The sequence below is a fragment of the Lactuca serriola genome, chromosome 4 (genome assembly GCF_051521515.1).
Source record: "Lactuca serriola cultivar US96UC23 chromosome 4, Lser_US96UC23_V15, whole genome shotgun sequence".
Lineage (NCBI taxonomy): Eukaryota > Viridiplantae > Streptophyta > Magnoliopsida > Asterales > Asteraceae > Lactuca > Lactuca serriola.
In genome coordinates, this window is record NC_136411.1 from 55,135,104 (window position 1) to 55,155,661 (window position 20,558).

Genomic DNA, 20,558 nt, shown 5'->3' on the forward strand with positions numbered 1-20,558 from the left:
TAATAAAAGCAGTCTTCTACCAAGACTGGACGAAGTTATGTGGTAAAAAGTAGTTTTCCTTAATCGCTATCATTATCAAAATACAGAATTTGATTATTAAAGAAAGCAAGAGAAATCAGGGAATAACATATGCCTCAGCAGTGAAGACTGCTGACTAAGGTAAAAGAAATCTTAGACTCCAAGAGAGTATCGAACAAACGACACGCTTGGCTCAGTCTAACCAAGGGAGACACAGACCCCAGACGGTACCGAATGAAAGGTACGGCTAGCAAGGTCTAAAATAAGGAATACAGACCCCAGACAGTATCAAATGAAAGGTACAACTAGTAAGCTCTAAAACAAGGAATACAGACCCCAGACAGTATCAAATGAAAGATACAACTAGTAAGATCTAAAACAAGGGATACAGACCCCAGATAGTATCAAATGAAAGATACAGCTAGTAAGGTCTAAAACAAGGAATACAGACCCCAGACAGTATCAAATGAAAGATACAGCTAGCAAGGTCTAAAAACAATGTGACTCTGAGAGTGGGTTTTTAGCATACAGTGTAAAATACAGTGTGAAATATCGTTACCTTAAGGCCATGAATTATAAGGTAACCTGGGATACTCGTAACCATACTAACTGACACTAGAGTACCCGACGCCCTGCAAGCGTCTATGAAATGTGACATTTGTCACCCCTTGGCTTGGTAGGCCATGGACTGTAGCTAGCAGTCAGGGTGCGGGGGTGTCAATCCCGTATAGATCTATACACACAATGTCCGCTCTCCCTACAGGAGACTCTGGTTACCAACTAGACGACGGAGAAGGTCGTGTCCCGAAGATGCATCCCAAATAGTGGGTAGTGGGTTTCCAATGTAAGTGCTGAACTAGAGGTAAAGACTCATAACCGAACTGACTAGAGTAAACCTATATGTCTATGCTCATATACATAATATATAACTAATGAATCAAACGACCTTTGGACGGACATCCGATCCCACCAGACCACATCTCAACGAAGAAAAGGAAATAGGGCGGACAAGCCTTCCTAAGTCCTTCAACCATTATTTATATGCATCTATACAAGCACGGGCATACATCTAACTACGTTTGAGTGTGTAACAAGTGGAAGCATATCGTGAAGTATAACCAAATCGTGTGTAATAACCGAATCGTGAAGTATAAGTGTACAGTGTGGAATAACCGTCTTGTGAAGTATAAGCGTATAGTGTGGAATAACCGAATCGTGAAGTATAAGCATACAGTGTGGAATAACCGGATCGTGAAGTATAAGCGTTACCAAATATAAGTGTATCACGAAGTGGAAGCGACAACAAGTGAAGTAAGAGCATCTAATAGGCATAAGCGACTACAAGTAAGAGAAATAGAGGCGATAACAGGTATAAACGCATCACGAAGTGAAAGCGTTATCAAGTAGGAGTTCAAACTAAGAGGGAGTATCAAAACATGGAAGAAAACCTTTTAACTTGAGAAAATCACAACTTTGGTAAAATAAGTTTGAAAACCTTTAGAAGTTCCTTGGAAACTTTTCATAAACCAGTTTGAAATGAACTTTGATAAAACAGTATAAGTAAGAGTTTTGAACAAGTGAAAACCATTTATAGTATCCTACTTGGTAAAACAGTTTACAGTGTGGTAAATCCTTGTGCATGCGGGTTATCAATCACATGTGATTGATATGATAACTGGCATGTTTAACTTGTATTACCCCCTATAAAACATGTAAAAACATTTAAAAGGTTCATTCAGGGGTATGAACTCACCTGGTGTAAGTGGATCCGACGCAGGTGCCGGTTGGGTGATCGGTGTCAAGTAAATACTTAGACACACTTAGTGACCTATTTAACATATGATAACATATGTTCACATACAATTAGTACATTTAATACTAATTAAACAAGTATACACACTCTAAGGAGCGGAAAACACTTTGGTTAAGTGTTTGGGGTGTCCCGGGTAACATTTAAGGGCTTGAATGACTTAGGAATGGAGTTTACTCTCCAAGAGTAAACTCTATACTTAGTGTTTACGGCCCTAGGACAACTCCCATGAGTTTACGGCCGTAAACTCATGGTGAGAGTGTTCTAGGGTGTTTAAAGGCTCTATCTTGATCGTGGAATTATGCTAGGTCCAAATCCAAAAGGTATGAATGGGTTTAAGGCATTTAAAGGGACCAAATGGGAGTTTACGGCCCCAACCATGGGAGTTTACGGCCGTAAGCTCCCAAAGACCTCTTCCTTGGATGTTTTAAGTCTTAAATGGTAGAGGATAAAATCCTAAGCATTTTTCAAAGTCAAATGGGGAGTTTAGGGCACCATTTAACCCCTTTATAGGAGTTTACGGCCCAGGTACCCTTTCATGAGGGGTTTACAGGCGTGAAATCCTTATGGAGTTGTTTTAATTGAGTTTAAGGTCCCTAGCTTATTTGTGGTTGATTCTAGAATTTAATCTAAGGCCATTGGTGTGTTTAATAGGGATGAGAATTTGGCCCGAAAACCCGAACTGAACCGAAAACCGAACCGAACCGAACCGAATTAGACCCGAATAAGCAATTAGATTCGGTTTTCGGGTATCTATATAAGGCTTATTCGGTTTTCAGGTTATTCGGTCCGGGTTACCCGAATAAGGGCTTATTCGATCCAAAAGGACCGAACCAAATATGAAAAGTCACATTTTTTTTTCCACTTGCACGATTGTTTATTCGGTCTTGTGTTCTATCGATCGTTACCCAAAATACCCACGTAATTTTTAATGTTTAACTTATATACTTATAGATAGATTTTTGGGTGTTTTAGATGTTTAATGTTTAGTGTTTAATATGTTGCTTAATAACTATATCTTAAGAATGTGGTGGTTGGATTTTACATTTTATATATCAAGAATAGTTAATCCGTGTTATTTATGTTTATCATAAGCTACAAAAGTCATACAAAATACAATATTTATAATCACATTATAAATGTTATTTGGGTTATTTGGGTTATTCGGCTCCTTAATCATCTTGTACATGTTATTTGGGTTATTCGGGCCGGAACCGAACCGAATCGAATAATACCTGAACCGAACCAAACCCGTATTGCTTATTTGGTTCGGTTTTCGGTTCATATAATTACCCTTATTCGGTTTTCAGTTTATTCGGGTTCGGGTCGGTTCGGTTCGGTTCCGACCCAAATAACATCCCTAGTGTTTAAGGGCATTTTTAACACACAAATATGAGTTTACTCCCCATGAAGAGGAGTTTACGACCCAAGCATGTTCTTAGGCATTAAAATCATGTTTACTCTTCAAAAACTCGTTTCAAGGTGTTCTAAGTCCGAATATGTAAGCCTAAAAGTCATATCCAAGCCTTAGGGGCAATTTGGTGGGGTTTTGGGGCTTAAAAACCCCATTAAATGGTGTTCATGGTCCAAGAGTGTTCTTGGGCCGTAAACACATCATTTTATCCCTAATTTATGTTTTAAACTCGAATTTACAGGCTAGATAAGCTATATATCAAGTTAGGATAGTTTACCTACTCGTTTGGGGCTCGAAACGGACGATTTTTGGCTCGGGAAAAAGTTGTAGAGAGAGAGTTTAGAGAGAGAGTAAAAAGGGTGAAATGAAGTTTACTCTCCCTTATATAGGGGTTAGAGTTGAAGCTCAGTGGGAATCTACCCGATACTGCCGTCAAACGGGGCTTTTGTTCGCACCCGATTTAGTGGTCGTAATAATAAAAACTAACTTTTTCCAAATTACTATGGAAATGTAATTTAAGTGTTTTCATTTCTTTTATCACGATGTTAACGACATATAATATAAATAAATAAAACATTTATTTATTTAGCGACCTCTTATTAACGGAACTTTTATACAGTGAAATATTCCGTTAACAGAAACAAGGTAATGCAACGGAATAAACTTTGGGTTGTCACACCATCCCCCCGTTAGAGGGAATTTCGTCCCGAAATTCAGGTCTAGGCAAGGGAGTAGGTATGAATGATAGAGGCAGGAGGGTACTTCCTATTCGGTTTGTCCTCGCATTCCCAAGTGAACTCTGGTATGTGTTTGTCATTCCAACAAACCTTCACCTACGGGATGCGGATTCCGTCTCGTGTAGTTAGCGAGTTCCGACTGGCGTATCTATGATGTTAGGGTTCTCAATGGTTTCTATCAAGATGAGTGGGATACGAAGAGTGACGTCGGGTAAACACATATCAAGTCTAAGAAGTGGATCGATCGGGTGTGAAACTTGTGGGATATCCGAAAGTAGTAGTGGTCTGACGAGGGTTGGACCAATCTCCGTGAGGATTCTTAGATGGTCCTAAGCTCTAGGAAGGGTAGAGCTCTTCAGTACTTAGAACATAGTGTACTTTTATGGCAAGATCATCACTGGTGTGGTCGCCATTCCGAAGTTCCTAACGTTCTCTCTCATACTGGTAGTGTAGTCCTTCAGGTTGGTTCTTAGGAAGCTCGGGTTGTCTTTGGTTTCGCGTTTCCTGTCAATTGGCTTTTAGAGGCTTTCTAGGTCGTCGGATGGGTTGTGTATCTACGGTATCTTTTTGCTGTAGAGTGGCTATCTCAATCTTGTGCAAAATGAACCTGCACGAATGAATCTTGAGATATCCCTGACGGAAACCCTTAGGGTCAGGGAGATAGGGTTTCACCAGACGAGTGTTGGACTATCTCGGGAGGTGGTTCTACTATTTCTGCGCGAGATAGTATTCGTGGAACACATAATAGTCCAATGAATCTCTAAGTCTTTGGTTTATTCTAGTGCGGAAAGCGCATGCTCCTGCATAACCCCTCGACTAACACCAAGGCTGGTGTCAAGTCTATAATCTCTTCGGGATCTGGGTCATGAGGCTTAACGCGACTACTTTCGCACTTTGATCGAGTATTCTTGGCTGCGGAGGTTATCCTGTGGTTCTCGGTATTCTAGTGTTTCCTTTCGGAGAATGCAGTCTATCGTCTACAGGGCGACGACGATTTCCTCCATGCGAGAGGGTGGAGGGTCCTAGGCACTACTCGTCGGTAACGGGTGGACGAAGTGCCCGAGTAGTGCGAGCATCTACTGCAACTACTCTTCCGAAGGTTCTGAGTTTTCTCGGTCTAGGTCAAATCTAGTGAGTATAGGTTTCCACCACTCGGAACTTTGATCCCTTTACTAACTGAGGGTGTTAGTTATCATGTGAGCTTAACCGGTATGACAACAAATTTCGGACCTGTGGTCATTATAGTAGCTCAACCCGCAGTGGTTATCTTGACTCCAACTCCTATTTTATGGAATAGGATGAAGGGCTTTACTATGAGGTTTGACAAATATATTACTTAAAGAAAACAAACATAAAATTAGCAAGTTTTGGTTTTAGATTGCTATTATATGACGCTAAAAATTGAAGGGATAATGAGACCACTAGTTAGCCTTAATCAACTATGTTTAACATTGATTTCCATAGCAGTTACATTTAGAGGGACAAAATGGACAACTGTATAATGCTTATTTTTTGATTATATATTATATATAATTTTTTTTATTTAAAATAATAACAATAAGGATCTTTTTTTCTGACTCGTTTTGGGTCTTTGAAAGTATTTAATTTCTCAGCACCGGTCTCGGTTATATCTCTTGTAAATATTTATTTTTCTTTTAAGAATGATGAAATTATTGTAAATGGTTGGCGGTTCTGTTTCATGTAAAAAAAAAAAGTATATGCGAATCCACGATGTATCTTTGACCTTTTAAGTTGTCGTTTTATTGAATTCCTGATCAAATTAATTTTCTGATTAAACAATACCGCTCTTTACGTCATTTTAGTGAATACCAACTAAACTATGATGTGTTCTTAATTAATTTATACTTTAATCAATAGTTACAGTTTTTCAAAGTTAATGAATAATATTTTCCCACGATAACCAACCAACCAATCCAAGGGGTGTGACTCTTCCAGCCGCCGCCGCACCGTCGCCACCATACATTGTAGAGATTGATCGATGGCTTTGTGCTGCTTCTCCTCTCATTTTCGTTAAGTCCACACTTCATCTAAAAAAGTGTTTTTAGCATAAACTTCATTAAGAATGTTTCGCCGCTAATTAAATGATAAATATTTATAACGAGTATTCCATGAAATAAAATTGAGATGAAACACAAATTATTAGATTAAGGGAAAATTTCATTTATATACTTGCAAACTTTGAATATTACTTATATATCCTTATAAATTTTAAAATTACATATATATCCTTTTCAAACTTTGGAATTCACATTTATATCCAAGTTCATATTTAATTAGGTTCAAATCAATTTAATATTATAGAACATATTAAAAAAAATCAATATTTCATACGATTATATCGAAATACCCTTGCATTCTAAATTAAAGTTTATTTTAATTAGAATTATACCCAAATATGAAATACCCTTCGCTGATGAGTTCTCACATCCCCTTCGTCTTCGTTAACCAGCAATGTCGGCAATTGTTGTGACCAAACCCAACCCTTTCCTCAGAAGGAACCAGATTCCAACCTGATTAAATCGAATCAACAACTAAATGGAACATTGGTCAAGAATAAGAAAAAAAATATCGACCTCCACATTCATGCCGACACACTGACAGATGAGACTCAACATTTCTTCGATCTTTTTTTTTCTTACTGGTTGCTTACCAAATCTTCAACAAAACTCATATAACACCTCCCGATTTCTACAAAACGGAGAATTAATCTCTAATACAACAAAAAAACTTATTATTTCTCAATTTTCCTCACCATTAAATTCAGATTTTACAACTATCAATTGTTCTTGGACGCGAAGAACCAGAGTTTCATCTCTGATACGAAATCCACAACTTGAAATCATTTTATGCGACATGGAAGTGAAAAAAATCCTAGAATTACATGTCAAAATGAAGGGTGCAGTATCAGGAAGACAAAGAAAGAGGAAAAGCAAAAACAAGGGCTTGTGGGAGCTTGAATTGAAGTAGCTAAAAGGGTTGATGGATTTAGGTTATGTAATTTCTAAAACCAGATAAAGTTTTAAGCTTGGTTTGGTTTTTATTATTATTAGGATTTATAGTTTAGGGAAACATGAAAAAGAAGAAGTTGATGTCTGCATTGTTGGTTTAAGGCCTTGTCTCTTTTGAAGCATGTAACAGATTGAAGAAGAATTAATAATCATTGAAGCATGTAACAATTGAAGAACAAAAAGGAAGAATTAATAATCATTGAAGCATGTAACAATTGAAGAACAAAAATGAAGAATTAATAATCATTAGGAATGAATTAAAAACATATAAAACTCATTCAACTTGTTATCTGAGATCGCATATCAAGTTCCACCACCATCATTGTCATCTGCAATATTTTAATCGAGTTTAAACATTTAATAGAAGTTTTTCATCTGGTAAATTACGATAACAATTAAACTTAATTAAATATTAATCTTTATTTTGGAAAGAGTATTTTAGTATAATCATATGAAATTTTTAGTTTTTAATATTAAATTGATTTAAACCTAATTAAATTATGAGCTTGGATATAGATGTGAGTTTTATAATTTAAGGCGGACATATACGTAATTTTAAAATTTATAAGGATATAGAGGTAATATTTAAAGTTTGTAAGCATATGTATGAAATTTTCCCATTAGATTAAAACGTAATACATACAGTTTCAAACTTATATTATATTTTATTTATATACTTTATAAGAAATATTATTCTTATTAATATAATGATAACAAAGGGAAAAACAATCTATCAAAACATTTGGATGGTCTTTATGTATGATAATAATATTAAACCCAAATATTAGTTTAATAGAATCGATACCTATGCCTATACGATGAGATTCAAACGGTTAGGCTATCTAGAATATATATTACATACACCTTCCTGGTCTACTTGACATCAATCACTATTCGTGAACACCACCTTGGTGGTTGGTGGTCGATAGTTGTTGGTAGTTTTTTTTTGAAACGGCAAACTAACTAATCTACTCCTAAATAACCACATACGTCTCCATCGAGATTTGAACCTTTGACCTCTCATATGAGATGGTTACTCCATACCGCTGGGCCATTGGCCCTTTGGTGTTGTTGGTAGTTGTCATGGTCATTTGTGGCGGGGAGGACGAACCATTAGGCTCGGTCCTAATATTCTTGAGGCCTTGTGTGAAAATCAAAGTGAAACCCCATAAAAGTTTTCTTGTAAATATTAAGTAAATTTGTTACCATTAAATCCAAAACTCAAAGTTGCTAACAAACATCCCATTATTCATTACCACAACATCATCTTCATTCATTAGATGTTCCATTTCTACAATCATAGATGTTCAGTGGTATATCTTCTCTTTTGTAATCACTGTTACCATTCATGGTGGCTATCTTTTTTACATTTTCAGTTCAACTTCTTCTTCTCTAGGTTCTTCCACAACATCATGAATTTCTTCTCTAGGCTCTTTCCTCAACTTCATAATGTTCATCCATATTTTCTAGCACAGGCAATTCAACTTCTTCATCTCCATGTTCTTTCACAAGTGATTCTACATTACGATGATATTTTTATATTTGTTTGACCATAAATTGATTGATAGATCGATTCTCTTTGACTATAAATAAATTGTTCTTCCTTTTGTTTTCTTTTACGTTTAGAACAACTCAATTCAAAAAAACTCAATGTTTCTCTTTCAAAAAAAAACTAAATGTTAATACTTTATAATATATATTTTAATGTTTATTAAAAATTAATGTTTAAAACACTTAAATTCTTGAGTGAAAAAAACTCTAACAAGTTTTTTTTATAGATTTTTAAAATAAAAAACTACTGTTATAGTCTCTTAATAATTCAAAACTTAAATTTAATTATCACAAACAAATTCTAGGAACCAAACATTATAGCACATCCATCATTTTTCATGCATGTTAGTTGTTAATATATATATATATATATATATATATATATATATATATATATATATATATATATATATATATATATATATATATATATATATATATATAATTTTGGATACAAATTGGTGATCATTTGCTAAAAGAAAAAAATAAAGTCAGAAATTTTGGTTATTTTATAAAATAAACAAAAATAATTTTTACATCAGGATTGACGGCAATCGGATGCTAGCTCATTCTAGATTAAATTATTTTTATTTTAAATGGAAAATTAATTAATTTTTCGGTACAAGTTTAATTTTTTTTATGGAGTCGGCTAACAAATGATTTGTTTTAAACGAAATGAAAATTGAAATAAACGTAAATGAAAACTAAAATATGTTTTCTCTTGAAATCCGGATCCATCGAATTGTTTGGATACCAAATATTAATCCTGGATGATGGATGATCCGAAGGATAAATGTATAATGGATGAGAATGATTAGGATCCGAGAAAACATTAATGCTTTTCGACATGATTTATTTTAGATTGATTTAGAAAGAGAGAACATGAAAGAAACATGAGAGAAAAGGGACGGATTGGAACTCCTTAACCGTATAAATCAATTTATGCTAATGAAACTATTTAATTTATATATTCTTTTTTCTGGTTCAACCAACTTTAATATGTTTTTGTTGATACGATTTTTTCATAAAAATAGAATAGAAAATGATATCTTTTGCTGACTTTGTTGATTATTTGTTATTTGTTGACAAGTTGACAATATAGTTATTAGAGCAAATTAGAACAATGGAAATATGGTTTACAAGCAATCCAAAATATATTTTCTTTGTAACGATTGTGTCCAAGAGTATAGTAGTTGCTGTTTTGGTCTCTGAAAAATATAAAATGACATTTTTAACTCCACGTTGGTTTGGGAAATTTAATTACCATTCTTGCATCTTAATTTAACATGAGAAAGACGAAAGGGAGGGGGTGGAGGGAACAATCTCTCCATATAAATCCAATAATCTTACTTCTTTACGTTCATTAAAAATTACCGATCTTGGTGGGATCAATCTCACGAACAAATTCCACAAGCCTTCAAAAGATTTGTAATAACATCCTTAACCAAATGAGAAAGAAGGTATATTAATTTCTTATTAAACAAATAATTTAGTAACATTGGGACCAAGAATAAAAAAAAGATCAAATAAGAAAAATGGGACTTGGCGACTAGATCTTAAATTACCAAAGGAAAGTCAAACATTGGGGGTGTAGAGGTGGCTATCGGGCCCCAACGGAAACACCATACCTCCTTGGGCGGCCCCCGAGCTTTCTCTCCTGTCCTGAACCGACACTCATTGTCACTCTCTTCTTTCCTTTCTATGTTAGTTTGTGACGCTAAAAGGTCAATTTTTTCTTAAAAATGTTTTTTAAATACTTCGACCTTCAACATTTTTACACACTCATTCTACAATTCTTTCTTGTTTGCCTAAAATATATTCACAAAATCCTTCAAAATATAGTAATATACCAACCTCAACATCCTCTTGTAAGTTGTAACAAAAATTGCCTTACTCATAGACGGAGCTAGGTGGTTCCCGGGGTAGCAGTAGTGTAAATTTTTTTTTGGAAAAATTTCGAGGATACTCATTTACTTTAATCTTGGCTTCTAACCTTACTAGTTAAACCACATCAACGTTCGACAATGGGAAATGAGACGAAACGAACATAGACGTCCGACTTGAACATGTGGTCGGGAACAAACCAAGACGTCTGACTTTAATGATTATAAGATATCGTCAGATGCACATTGTTTTTTTGATCTCCTTAACGAGGATGACGACATGGAGCCAATAGAACCTCGATGCTCAGGAGGAATAAAGGATAAGTAGCTTCTTCATCAAGTTTTTCAGACTACAATGTGGATGATGAAATATCTATAATAGCCGAGAAGTTGAAATTTAATTCAAGTTATGGTTGACACATGGAATTTGAAAAAGAAAATAATTGTATAAAGTAAACACAATTGGCGAAAAATCTATGCAAAAAATGAGGCATAAAGGTATGAACATTTTAAAATTTTAACGAATGAACAACGATTATCTGACGGAAAACGTGTTTCGAACTGTTAAATGTTGAAAGACGAAATAGCAAAAGAATATATATATATATATATATATATATATATATATATATATATATATATATATATATATATATATATATTGACGTGTGTTCTACCATAGTAAGTAGAACATATTGAATGCTGATAAGTGATCGATGTAGAGGGAAAATGTGTTTGATGAAAGTATATGAATTACATTGCTAAGATATATACATAAACAACATAAATCGACATGTTTTAAGACCTAAAGAAAGTAAGTCCAAAGATGAGAAAATGACTAACAAAATGATGAGATTCAAGACGGTGACATTAAATTACTACTCGTTCCCAATAACTACGTGACTTCGAGACCCGTCTGTGACATCTCCAATTTTCACGGTCAGAAAAGACTGATTTATTTATGCTGTGTTTTAAAATCAGAGTAATCGTTTAAAGAAAACTGTTGTGGAATTTGTTCCCAAAACAAAATGTGATAAAAATTTAACAAAGCATTTCTTTAAAGACATGTATTTTCATAAAATAACAAAATCTCGGGATGTCATGTTCCGATACAGACCAAAAGCATAAACAGTATGAAATAGACCTTATAACAGTTATTTATAACTACTGATCTATAATCCAAAATCTCTCGTCATGTCAACCAACTTATACTCGTGTGTCACTACCTGTGATATCACAGAGAAAACTGAGTGCGACAGGCTTGGAAGCCTGGTAAACATATAGAGTTTTCTACCCACAATAATATAATTATTATATTTAATCATCAAACAATCAACCCAATTACCCATCCCCATTATCTTATTTATTTTTTAAGGTTTTACCCTAAGAATCAACTATCATTCCTTCCTTCATTCCTAAGGATTGACCTAAGGAATTGACACAAAGTCCATTGTCGCTTGTAGTTCATCTACACAGTACTAAATCCATAGTTACCAAGGTTCATCTACATAATACTAAATCCATAGCTACCATCGTTCATTTACACAATATTAAATCCATATCTACCAAGGTTCTTATATAAGGCACTAAATCTATAGTTGTTAGGGTTTTTTTAGAGTACACTAGTGAACATCAAGTCCACAACACCTACAAGTTGCGAGTCTGCTAGTGTTCCACAGGACTGTCTAGAATAGTCTGTGGTTGTCATCCCTACTCTGCTAAATGACGTGACCATCGTTTGGGTAAAGGTTTCACTCATTTTTCACCTGTCACCCTCATCTCATGATCTATATCATCTTTCGTCTCATCCTTAAACTCATCATTCATCACACACCAACTATTTCGTCTACCCATGTTCCACCCAGCATATTTGTAGATAAAAATTACATATATAGTTTAAACCATTTAAAAACCTATATAAAACATTCATTCAACATTTATCTCAAATAAACAAACAATATATAAACACATAACACGTATTTCATAGTAAATACTTCATATCTATGTGTTAGAAAAAGTAACTACACACTCACTTGTTAAGACGATTGTCGGATAGCACTACGACTCTTCAAGTATAAGTTCTTCTATGAAACTGGGATATCTTCACACACCGGGCTTCTCGTGGGCAGAGCTTCGGCTTGAAACTCTTTTCTTCTCGAGATCTTCGGGGCTTCGGGACTCGCTTCGGGTGTCGAGATGATACTTGGACTTCGGGGGTATTTCTTGCCAAGCAGAAGAAAGAAAAAGGGTGAAGAAGTGGAAAATTAGCAATAAAACCCAGAGGTCTCACTTTCTATTTATAAGGGCCGAACCCCGATTTACGTTGGGCGTACTCCGCTGTCGACATGTACGCTGGGCGTACTGGGTGGATCAGACCGGATGCGTCACGACTTCGGATAAGCTCCGAATTAATATTGTTACTCATTTATTTTATTTATTTATTTTATTTATTTAAAAACTTCAGAAATTCATAACTTCTGCATACGAGCTCCGTTTTTGACGTTCTTTATATCTACGCGTAGGTGATACTATGCTCTACAACTTTCTTTAGACTCTCTTGGCTAATTTTGAATTTATTTTTATTATTATATTTTTAATAGGCCGGGACAGGAAAAGTCCGTTAAAAATTCATAACTTCTTCATCTGATGTCTGTTTTCGTCTGTCTTTTTACCATTGAATTACTATTAAAGAGATCTTCGATTCTCGTTTAGATTGTTTCGGCCAGAAATCACTCGATCTCATATTCGAACTTTGGGCTGCATACCGCTAAGTTGAAACTTCGAAAAATCATAAATTCCTCATACGAAGTCAGATTTAGACGTTCTTTTTATGCACGCTCTCAGTTTAACGTATTCTACGACTTTCGTTTAGATCACTAAGACTGAATATCAATCTATCGTAAATTCACTATTTACGTCCTACAGTGTCGTGCCGAATCTGTCGCGAAACTTTCACAAGTCATAACTTTTTCATTATAACTCGGATTTCGGCATTCTTTATATATTTGGAATCCTTGTCACGACCACTACAACCTAGTTAAGATTATTCATTCTAAATAGTATTTTATCAAAAAGTCACTTTTGATGTTTATCGTCTCTAAATTGACTAGCCCAGAACTACGGGTGTTACACCGTCTCCAACTAAAACAAAAAAATTATTGCACTTATTTGTAACAGAATTTAGGATACCTGCATCATTATTGAGGTGAGCAGTCGCCCCGGTGTCCATGAACCAATTTTTGTTTCCCGGATCTTAGAAAGTCATAGTATTGAATGCTTGAGGTAAGGTAGTTGCTTGGTCAGCAAATGGCGTGTATTGAAAAAACTGAAAGTCATTTGGATGATAAATGGGTTGTCCGCTGTTGGGCTCACTAGAAGTAAGCATTGCATGATGTTGTTGGGATGGAGTGACATTGGGCCACTAGGCTGTTTGATGTGGATGCGTTGGACCTGCAAAAAGTGGCCCTTGGGATGATGGAGGAGGCTATGGAAAAAAACCACGCTGAGGAGGGTAAGACATGGGCCAAGCATAGAACCCTCCCCCCACAGCTGAAGAGTGCGAGAAGCCACCACCATCGTTTGAACGGCCACCCCGTCTACCGCCATTCCTCCCACCAGAATGACCAGACCGTTCGCCCCGCTAATGACACCCCCCTCTATCGCCGGTTGATGAGCCACAGTTGGAGGTTGGCTCTCGATTTTGATGTTGAGTATTGAGGATCGTCGGGGCAGAAGGAGTATCAAGATGCGGGGATTGTACAAGTCGATTATGCTCTTTATTCATCGATCGTTCTTCAAGAGTAAACATGGAGCGCATCTCCAAGAAGGTCTAAAAGGGTTTTTGATGGCAGATCGTTGTAACAATGTGAGAGAACTTTGGCGATAGTCCGTTTAGGGCACATATGACAAGATTTCATTCATTCACCGAAGAGCCAATATTGGCGAGCGGGTCGGATATAGACTTAATCTTGGTGCAATATTCCATAATAGTGGAGTCTCCAATGGTTAGAGAGCGCAGTTCATCGTCCAATTCCATAGCTTTACTTTCTTTATTCTCATGAAAGAGATCTTCAATAGCTTTCCAAACTTCAGCAGCAGTGGCATCGGGTACAAGAATGGATTGAAGGATCGATTGAGTGTGAGTCCCATATAACCATTGTTTGACAATGTTATCAACCTCTTTCCATGATGGAGACTGATCTATTGGCTGTTTTGAAGAGGATGAAGATGAGCTATCAAGATGATCATATACAGAGTACCCAATGCAGTGTGTTTTGAACAACTCTTTCCAGGAATCGTAGTTTAATCGATCAAGATCAAGCAAAAAAGGGATATATGATTTGATGTTTGTTATTCCATAAATCTTATCTGATGGACCAGAAGAGGGAGTGGAAGAACCTGTGTCTGGCATGATGAAGATGAATAGGGGAGAAGATGTTGCGAGAGAGATTTTTTTTTTAGCTAGGGCAGTCGACAGGTAAGGATCGGAGGCTTGGTTTAGCATATGCGCTCTGATACCATGTTGACGCACATAATTCCCATGAATCGGCCTTAGGCCATGCATTCCAATATATACAAAACATACAATATGGGCCTGGTATGTGAACACGGGCTGAATACAAGCCAAGCCTGTCTAACAAGAACAATATAGGGTACATAATACATACAATATATATATATATATATATATATATATATATATATATATATATATATTAGGCGAATGCCCGCGCGTTGCGCAGAAACACCAATATAGTTGAAGTCTTTACAAATATATGTTTTTTTAAATATAACAATAACATTGTTATTAAATTTGATATAATAATTTGTATACTAAATTGATATAATATATTTATTATTTTGAATTATATGATAATATATACATCTATTATAACTTCATAATCTCAATCGTTTGAATGACTTCTACCCGCGAGTTACACATGCATAAAATTAAATATAATATATGGTTTAATGTTATTTATAGTTGTTGTTATTGTTAAATAATTTTTTTAAAAATTTATTTGCTTAATGTTTTAAATTCTATCATTATAATTATTTAGAAAAATCAAATATTATTTTTTGATTTTAAAGGTAACATCTTTTGTTTTTTAAGTGGAACTGAAATTTATATTTAAGTCGACATTATAATGTTATATTTAAGTTACAAGTTTAAGTATTTTGTCCAAACTGTTCAAAAGTTGTAGTTATAAACTGATAATGGTATATATATTACAACATATTCAATCTAATAAATTAATTATAATATGTTAAACGTTAAAGACATAACTTTATACGTAGAAGTAAAAATATTATTTTAAAATTGAAATTTAGTTTATTTATAATGACACTTTAGGTTTGATATTTTTTTAACATTATTAACCAACTTATAATCATTATTAGAAAGACACTACAATTTATCATTTTTAACTATTTACAAAATGTTCTTTAGGTTGTTTAAGTTAAACTAAAATTTGTTTTAAGCTTACATTGTAATGTTATATATATTTAAATTAATAGTTTAAGTATTTTATACAAATTGTTCTAAAATTGTATCTTTAAAATGATAATGGTTTACATCCAACGATATATTAAAACTAATAAATTAAATATTATATATTAAAAGTTAAAAACATAACTTTATAAGTAGAAGTAAAGATATTATTTTAATATTGGAATTTATTTTATGTATGATTATACTTTAGACTTGATATTTATTTAACATAATTAACCAAATTATAATTATTATTAGAAAGAAATTGAAAAGTCATGGGAGTTTCAAATGAATGTGGTGAAAAGAAAAAATGTATGGGAGTTTCAAATGAATGTGGTGAAAGGAAAAATGCTAGCTTTATAAGTATACTAGGCGAATGCTCTCGCGTTGCGTAAAAACACATATATAGTTAAAGTGTTTACAAATATATGATTTTTTAAATATAACAATAATGTTGTTGTTAAATTTGATATAATAATTTGTATATACTAAATTGATATAATATATTGATTATTTTGAATTATATGATAATATATACATTTATTATATCTTCGTAATCTCAATCGTTTGAATGACTTCTACCCGTGAGTTAGACATGAATAATATTAAATATAATATATGATTTGATGTTATTTATAGTTATTTTTATTGTTAATTAATTTTTTAAAATTTATTTGCTTAATGTTTTAATTTCTATCATTATAATTATTTAAAACATCAAACATTGTTTTTTTATTTTAAAACTAACAATATAATCATTTATATAGAGTTGTTTTTAACTATTGTTATTGTCAGTTATTTTAAGCTACTTATTTGGAAACTTTTAACGATTATAAAAATATATTTAAGAAATATTATAGTTAAATTGAGATTACAATTTAGTTTTTGCTTTTATCACTACAATTTCCACTTTTAACTATTTACAAAATACTCTTTAGTTTTTTTAAATGGAACTGAAATTTATATTTAGTTGACATTGTAATGCGCAAAAACACATATATAATTGAAGTCTTTACAAATATATATTTTTTAAAATATAACACTAACGTTGTTGTTAAATTTGATATAATAATTCGTATATTAATTTGATATAATATATTGATTACTTTGAATTATATGATAATATATAAATCTATTATAACGTCATAATCCCAGTCGTTTGAATGAATTCTACTCGTGAGTTACACACCAATAAAACTAAATATTATATATGGTTTAATATTATTTATAGTTGTGATTTTTAACTAATATTTTAAAATTTATTTGCTTAATGTTTTAATTTCTATCATTATAATTATTTAAAATATTAAACATTATTTTTTGATTTTAAATGTAACAATATAATCATTTACATAAAGTTATTTTTAACTATTGTTATTATAAGTTATTTTAATCCACTTATTTGAAATTTTTTAACGATTATGTAAATATATTTAGGAAATATTTTAGTTAAACTGATATTGCAATTTAGTTTTTGCATTTATCACTATAATTTATCACTTTTAACTATTTACAAAATATTATTTGGTTTTTTAGTGGAACTGAAATTTATATTTAAGTTGACACTATAATGTTATATTTAAATTAACAATTTAAGTATTTTTTCCAAACTGTTCAAAAATTATAACTTTAAACTGATAATGGTTTACATGCAACAACATTTTAAATCTAATAAATTTAGTATAATATGTTAAAATTTAAAGACATAACTTTATAAATAGAAGTAAAGATATTATTTTAAAATTGAAATTTAGTCTATTTATGATTACACTTTAGGTTTGATATTTATTTAACCTTATTAACCAACTTACAATCATTATTAGAAAGACACTACAATTTATCACTTTTAACTATTTATAAAATAATCTTTGGGTTGTTTAAGTTAAATAAAATTTATATTTAAGTTGAGCCTATAATGTTATATTTTAATTAATATATTAAGTATTTTATACAAATTGTTCAAAAATTATACCTTTAAAATGATAATGGTTTACATCCAACAATATATTAAAACTAATAAATTAAGTATAATATGTTAAAAGTTAAAAAACATAATTTTATAAGTAGAATTAAAGATATTATTTTAATATTGAAATTTAGTTTATATATGAATACACTTTAGATTTGATATTTATCTAACCTAATTACCAAATTATAATTATTATTATAAAGAAATTGAAAAGTCATGGGAGTTTCAAATGAACATGGTGAAAGGAAAAAAGAATGGGGGTTTCAAATGAATGAGATTCAAGAAAAAATGCTAGTTATATAAGTATGTATGATATATATATATATATATAAGGTTAGGTTATTTTGTTTTTACTAACTATTGTGTGCCAGAATGCACAGATCTGGACCAATGGATGAAATTAATCAATGAACATGATTTGAGAGTGTATGATATTACAGTGGGATAGCATGTACCATATAATCACACAAATTTTAGCAAAAGGGTATTTTGGACAATTAACTACAATTATAAAAGGAAATTTTCGTATTTTTAGGGATAATTAATTCTCATAATTTTAAATATCTGAATTTTTTTAATTAATTCAATTTTAATTATAACATAATTTGTAAATATAACCGATTTTATTCTGTCAGAATATTTTTTTTTGTTAGAATGATGCTCTTTCAGAATTCTATTCTATTATAATATTATTGAAGAATAACAAAATTTTTGAATCTGTGATTGAAAAATAAGAACATTCTAATATATTTTTATACATGCAAACTTAAATACAAATTCATACATATTCTTACAGACTAAAAGTCTTATACATTTTAATATAATTATATATATTTTAAAAGAATATCAACAAAAATGAATAAAATTCTTAAAAAATAACAACATTCTTAAATTGTGGGTATGATCAAACTTTATTTATTCTTCAAGTTATTCCTATTAGGTCTTCAACGCATTCTTCCAGCAATTCCTATCATAAATACAACAAAAACTAATAATGGTTAAAAACATGTTACTTGCAATAAAGTATCACTTTATATATTCTAGTAGAATATATAGAATATGACAGAATACATATAATACATTCTGACAGAATATATCTATTAGAATGCAACAGTAAAATTCTATTAGAATGCACACTTATCAACTAAAAATCTATTATAATGCAATAATAAAATTCTATTATAATGCAACAGTAAAATTCTATTAGAATGCAACAATAAAATTCTATTAGAATGCATTATCAACATATAAATGCTAAAATTTTATCAGAATAAACCAAATTCTTTGTAAATGAAATATTTGAAGGTGTTTACATTAACAAAATCTATAATGTCCATATGAATTAAACAATCAGGAGCGAGATTGTGATACACTAAATTATGTGCATAAGAGTAACATAATAGAAGAAAAAGGAACAAACACAACAATTAATCCAAATATAACTCAATGATTATTAGACAAACTATTTAATCCAATTTCATCCAACGAGTTGTGAAATATATACAGATGAAGTTGGTGAAATTTTAAACAATGAAAAAACTCACAAAAGTAAGAAATAGATGAAGTTGGATTAATTTCATCAAACGAATTGCATATAGATACAAATGAAGTTTATGAAATTCTAAACAATAAAAAAACTCACAAAAGTTATCATCTTCTCGGCAGCAACAAGTGGACAAACCCTAGAAATTTCGCAGCTAGTGGTTCTCCGATTCATAAATCTAGTGGTTCGATTGTGGTGTGGGGTGGTGCTGCTGTTCTAGTGGTGTCGAAATAAGAAGAGGAGAAAGGTTTTCGGGGCCTGTAAACAGAGAACAAAATGATGGTGGTGGTGCACGATGATTTTAAGAGAAACAGGGAGAGTCGACTTTGGGCTAGGGTTAGAAGAGGAAGATGTTGAATAAAGGGATCTGTTTTGTGATTTTGTAGTGTTTATTAACAGAATTTTCATATTTAAAGGGTATTAATGATTTTAATTATTTACCATATTTATCATAATTAAGATTACTATTATACCCTTTTATGATTTATTATTGAATTTATTTTTTCTTAATTCTGATTGGTTGTTGAAGGCACACAATATATAGTGTTTATATATGAACCTAACTCTCTCTCTCTCTCTCTCTCTCTATATATATATATATATATATATATATATATATATATAGAGAGAGAGAGAGAGAGAGTTAGGTTCATATATAAACACTATATATTGTGTGATTGTATAACCAATTTTTGACCAATCATTTAAAAAAAGTATGATACTAATTAACATATAAATCAATAAATGCATTTTCAGTTACAATCTTATAATTATTGTAACTCATTTCATTTAACTTCACTCCTATAATTTTGGTAAATAGTTTAAATTGAATTCTTTAATATATGTATCAAGAAAGTTGGTGACTAAAACTCAGATATAATGCCGAATCAAATGCTCATTCTTTTAGAATTCATATAAAGAATATATTAGTTTATTGCATATTCTTCAAGATTATGTTACATACTATAACATATTTTTATTTGTAAAAATAATATTTTCCTATTCTTCAAAAATTTTGAGTTGGTCTATAGTTTTGGTGAATTTATATAAAAAGAATATTACATATACTTTAAAAAAATATGTTATAAAATATTAATGGATCGTTCTAAAGAA

The 20,558-nt window shown here is 31.9% G+C and overlaps 1 protein-coding gene across 1 annotated transcript; it reads right to left on the reverse strand.

Annotated features, from left to right (window-relative positions):
* Positions 1–14,355: 14,355 nt before the first annotated feature.
* On the reverse strand, positions 14,356–14,853 carry LOC145098390 (uncharacterized). The gene has a single exon (XM_079036021.1). The coding sequence runs from the start codon at positions 14,851–14,853 to the stop codon at positions 14,356–14,358; it is 498 nt and encodes a 165-aa protein (XP_078892147.1).
* Between the last annotated feature and the right edge of the window lie 5,705 nt (positions 14,854–20,558).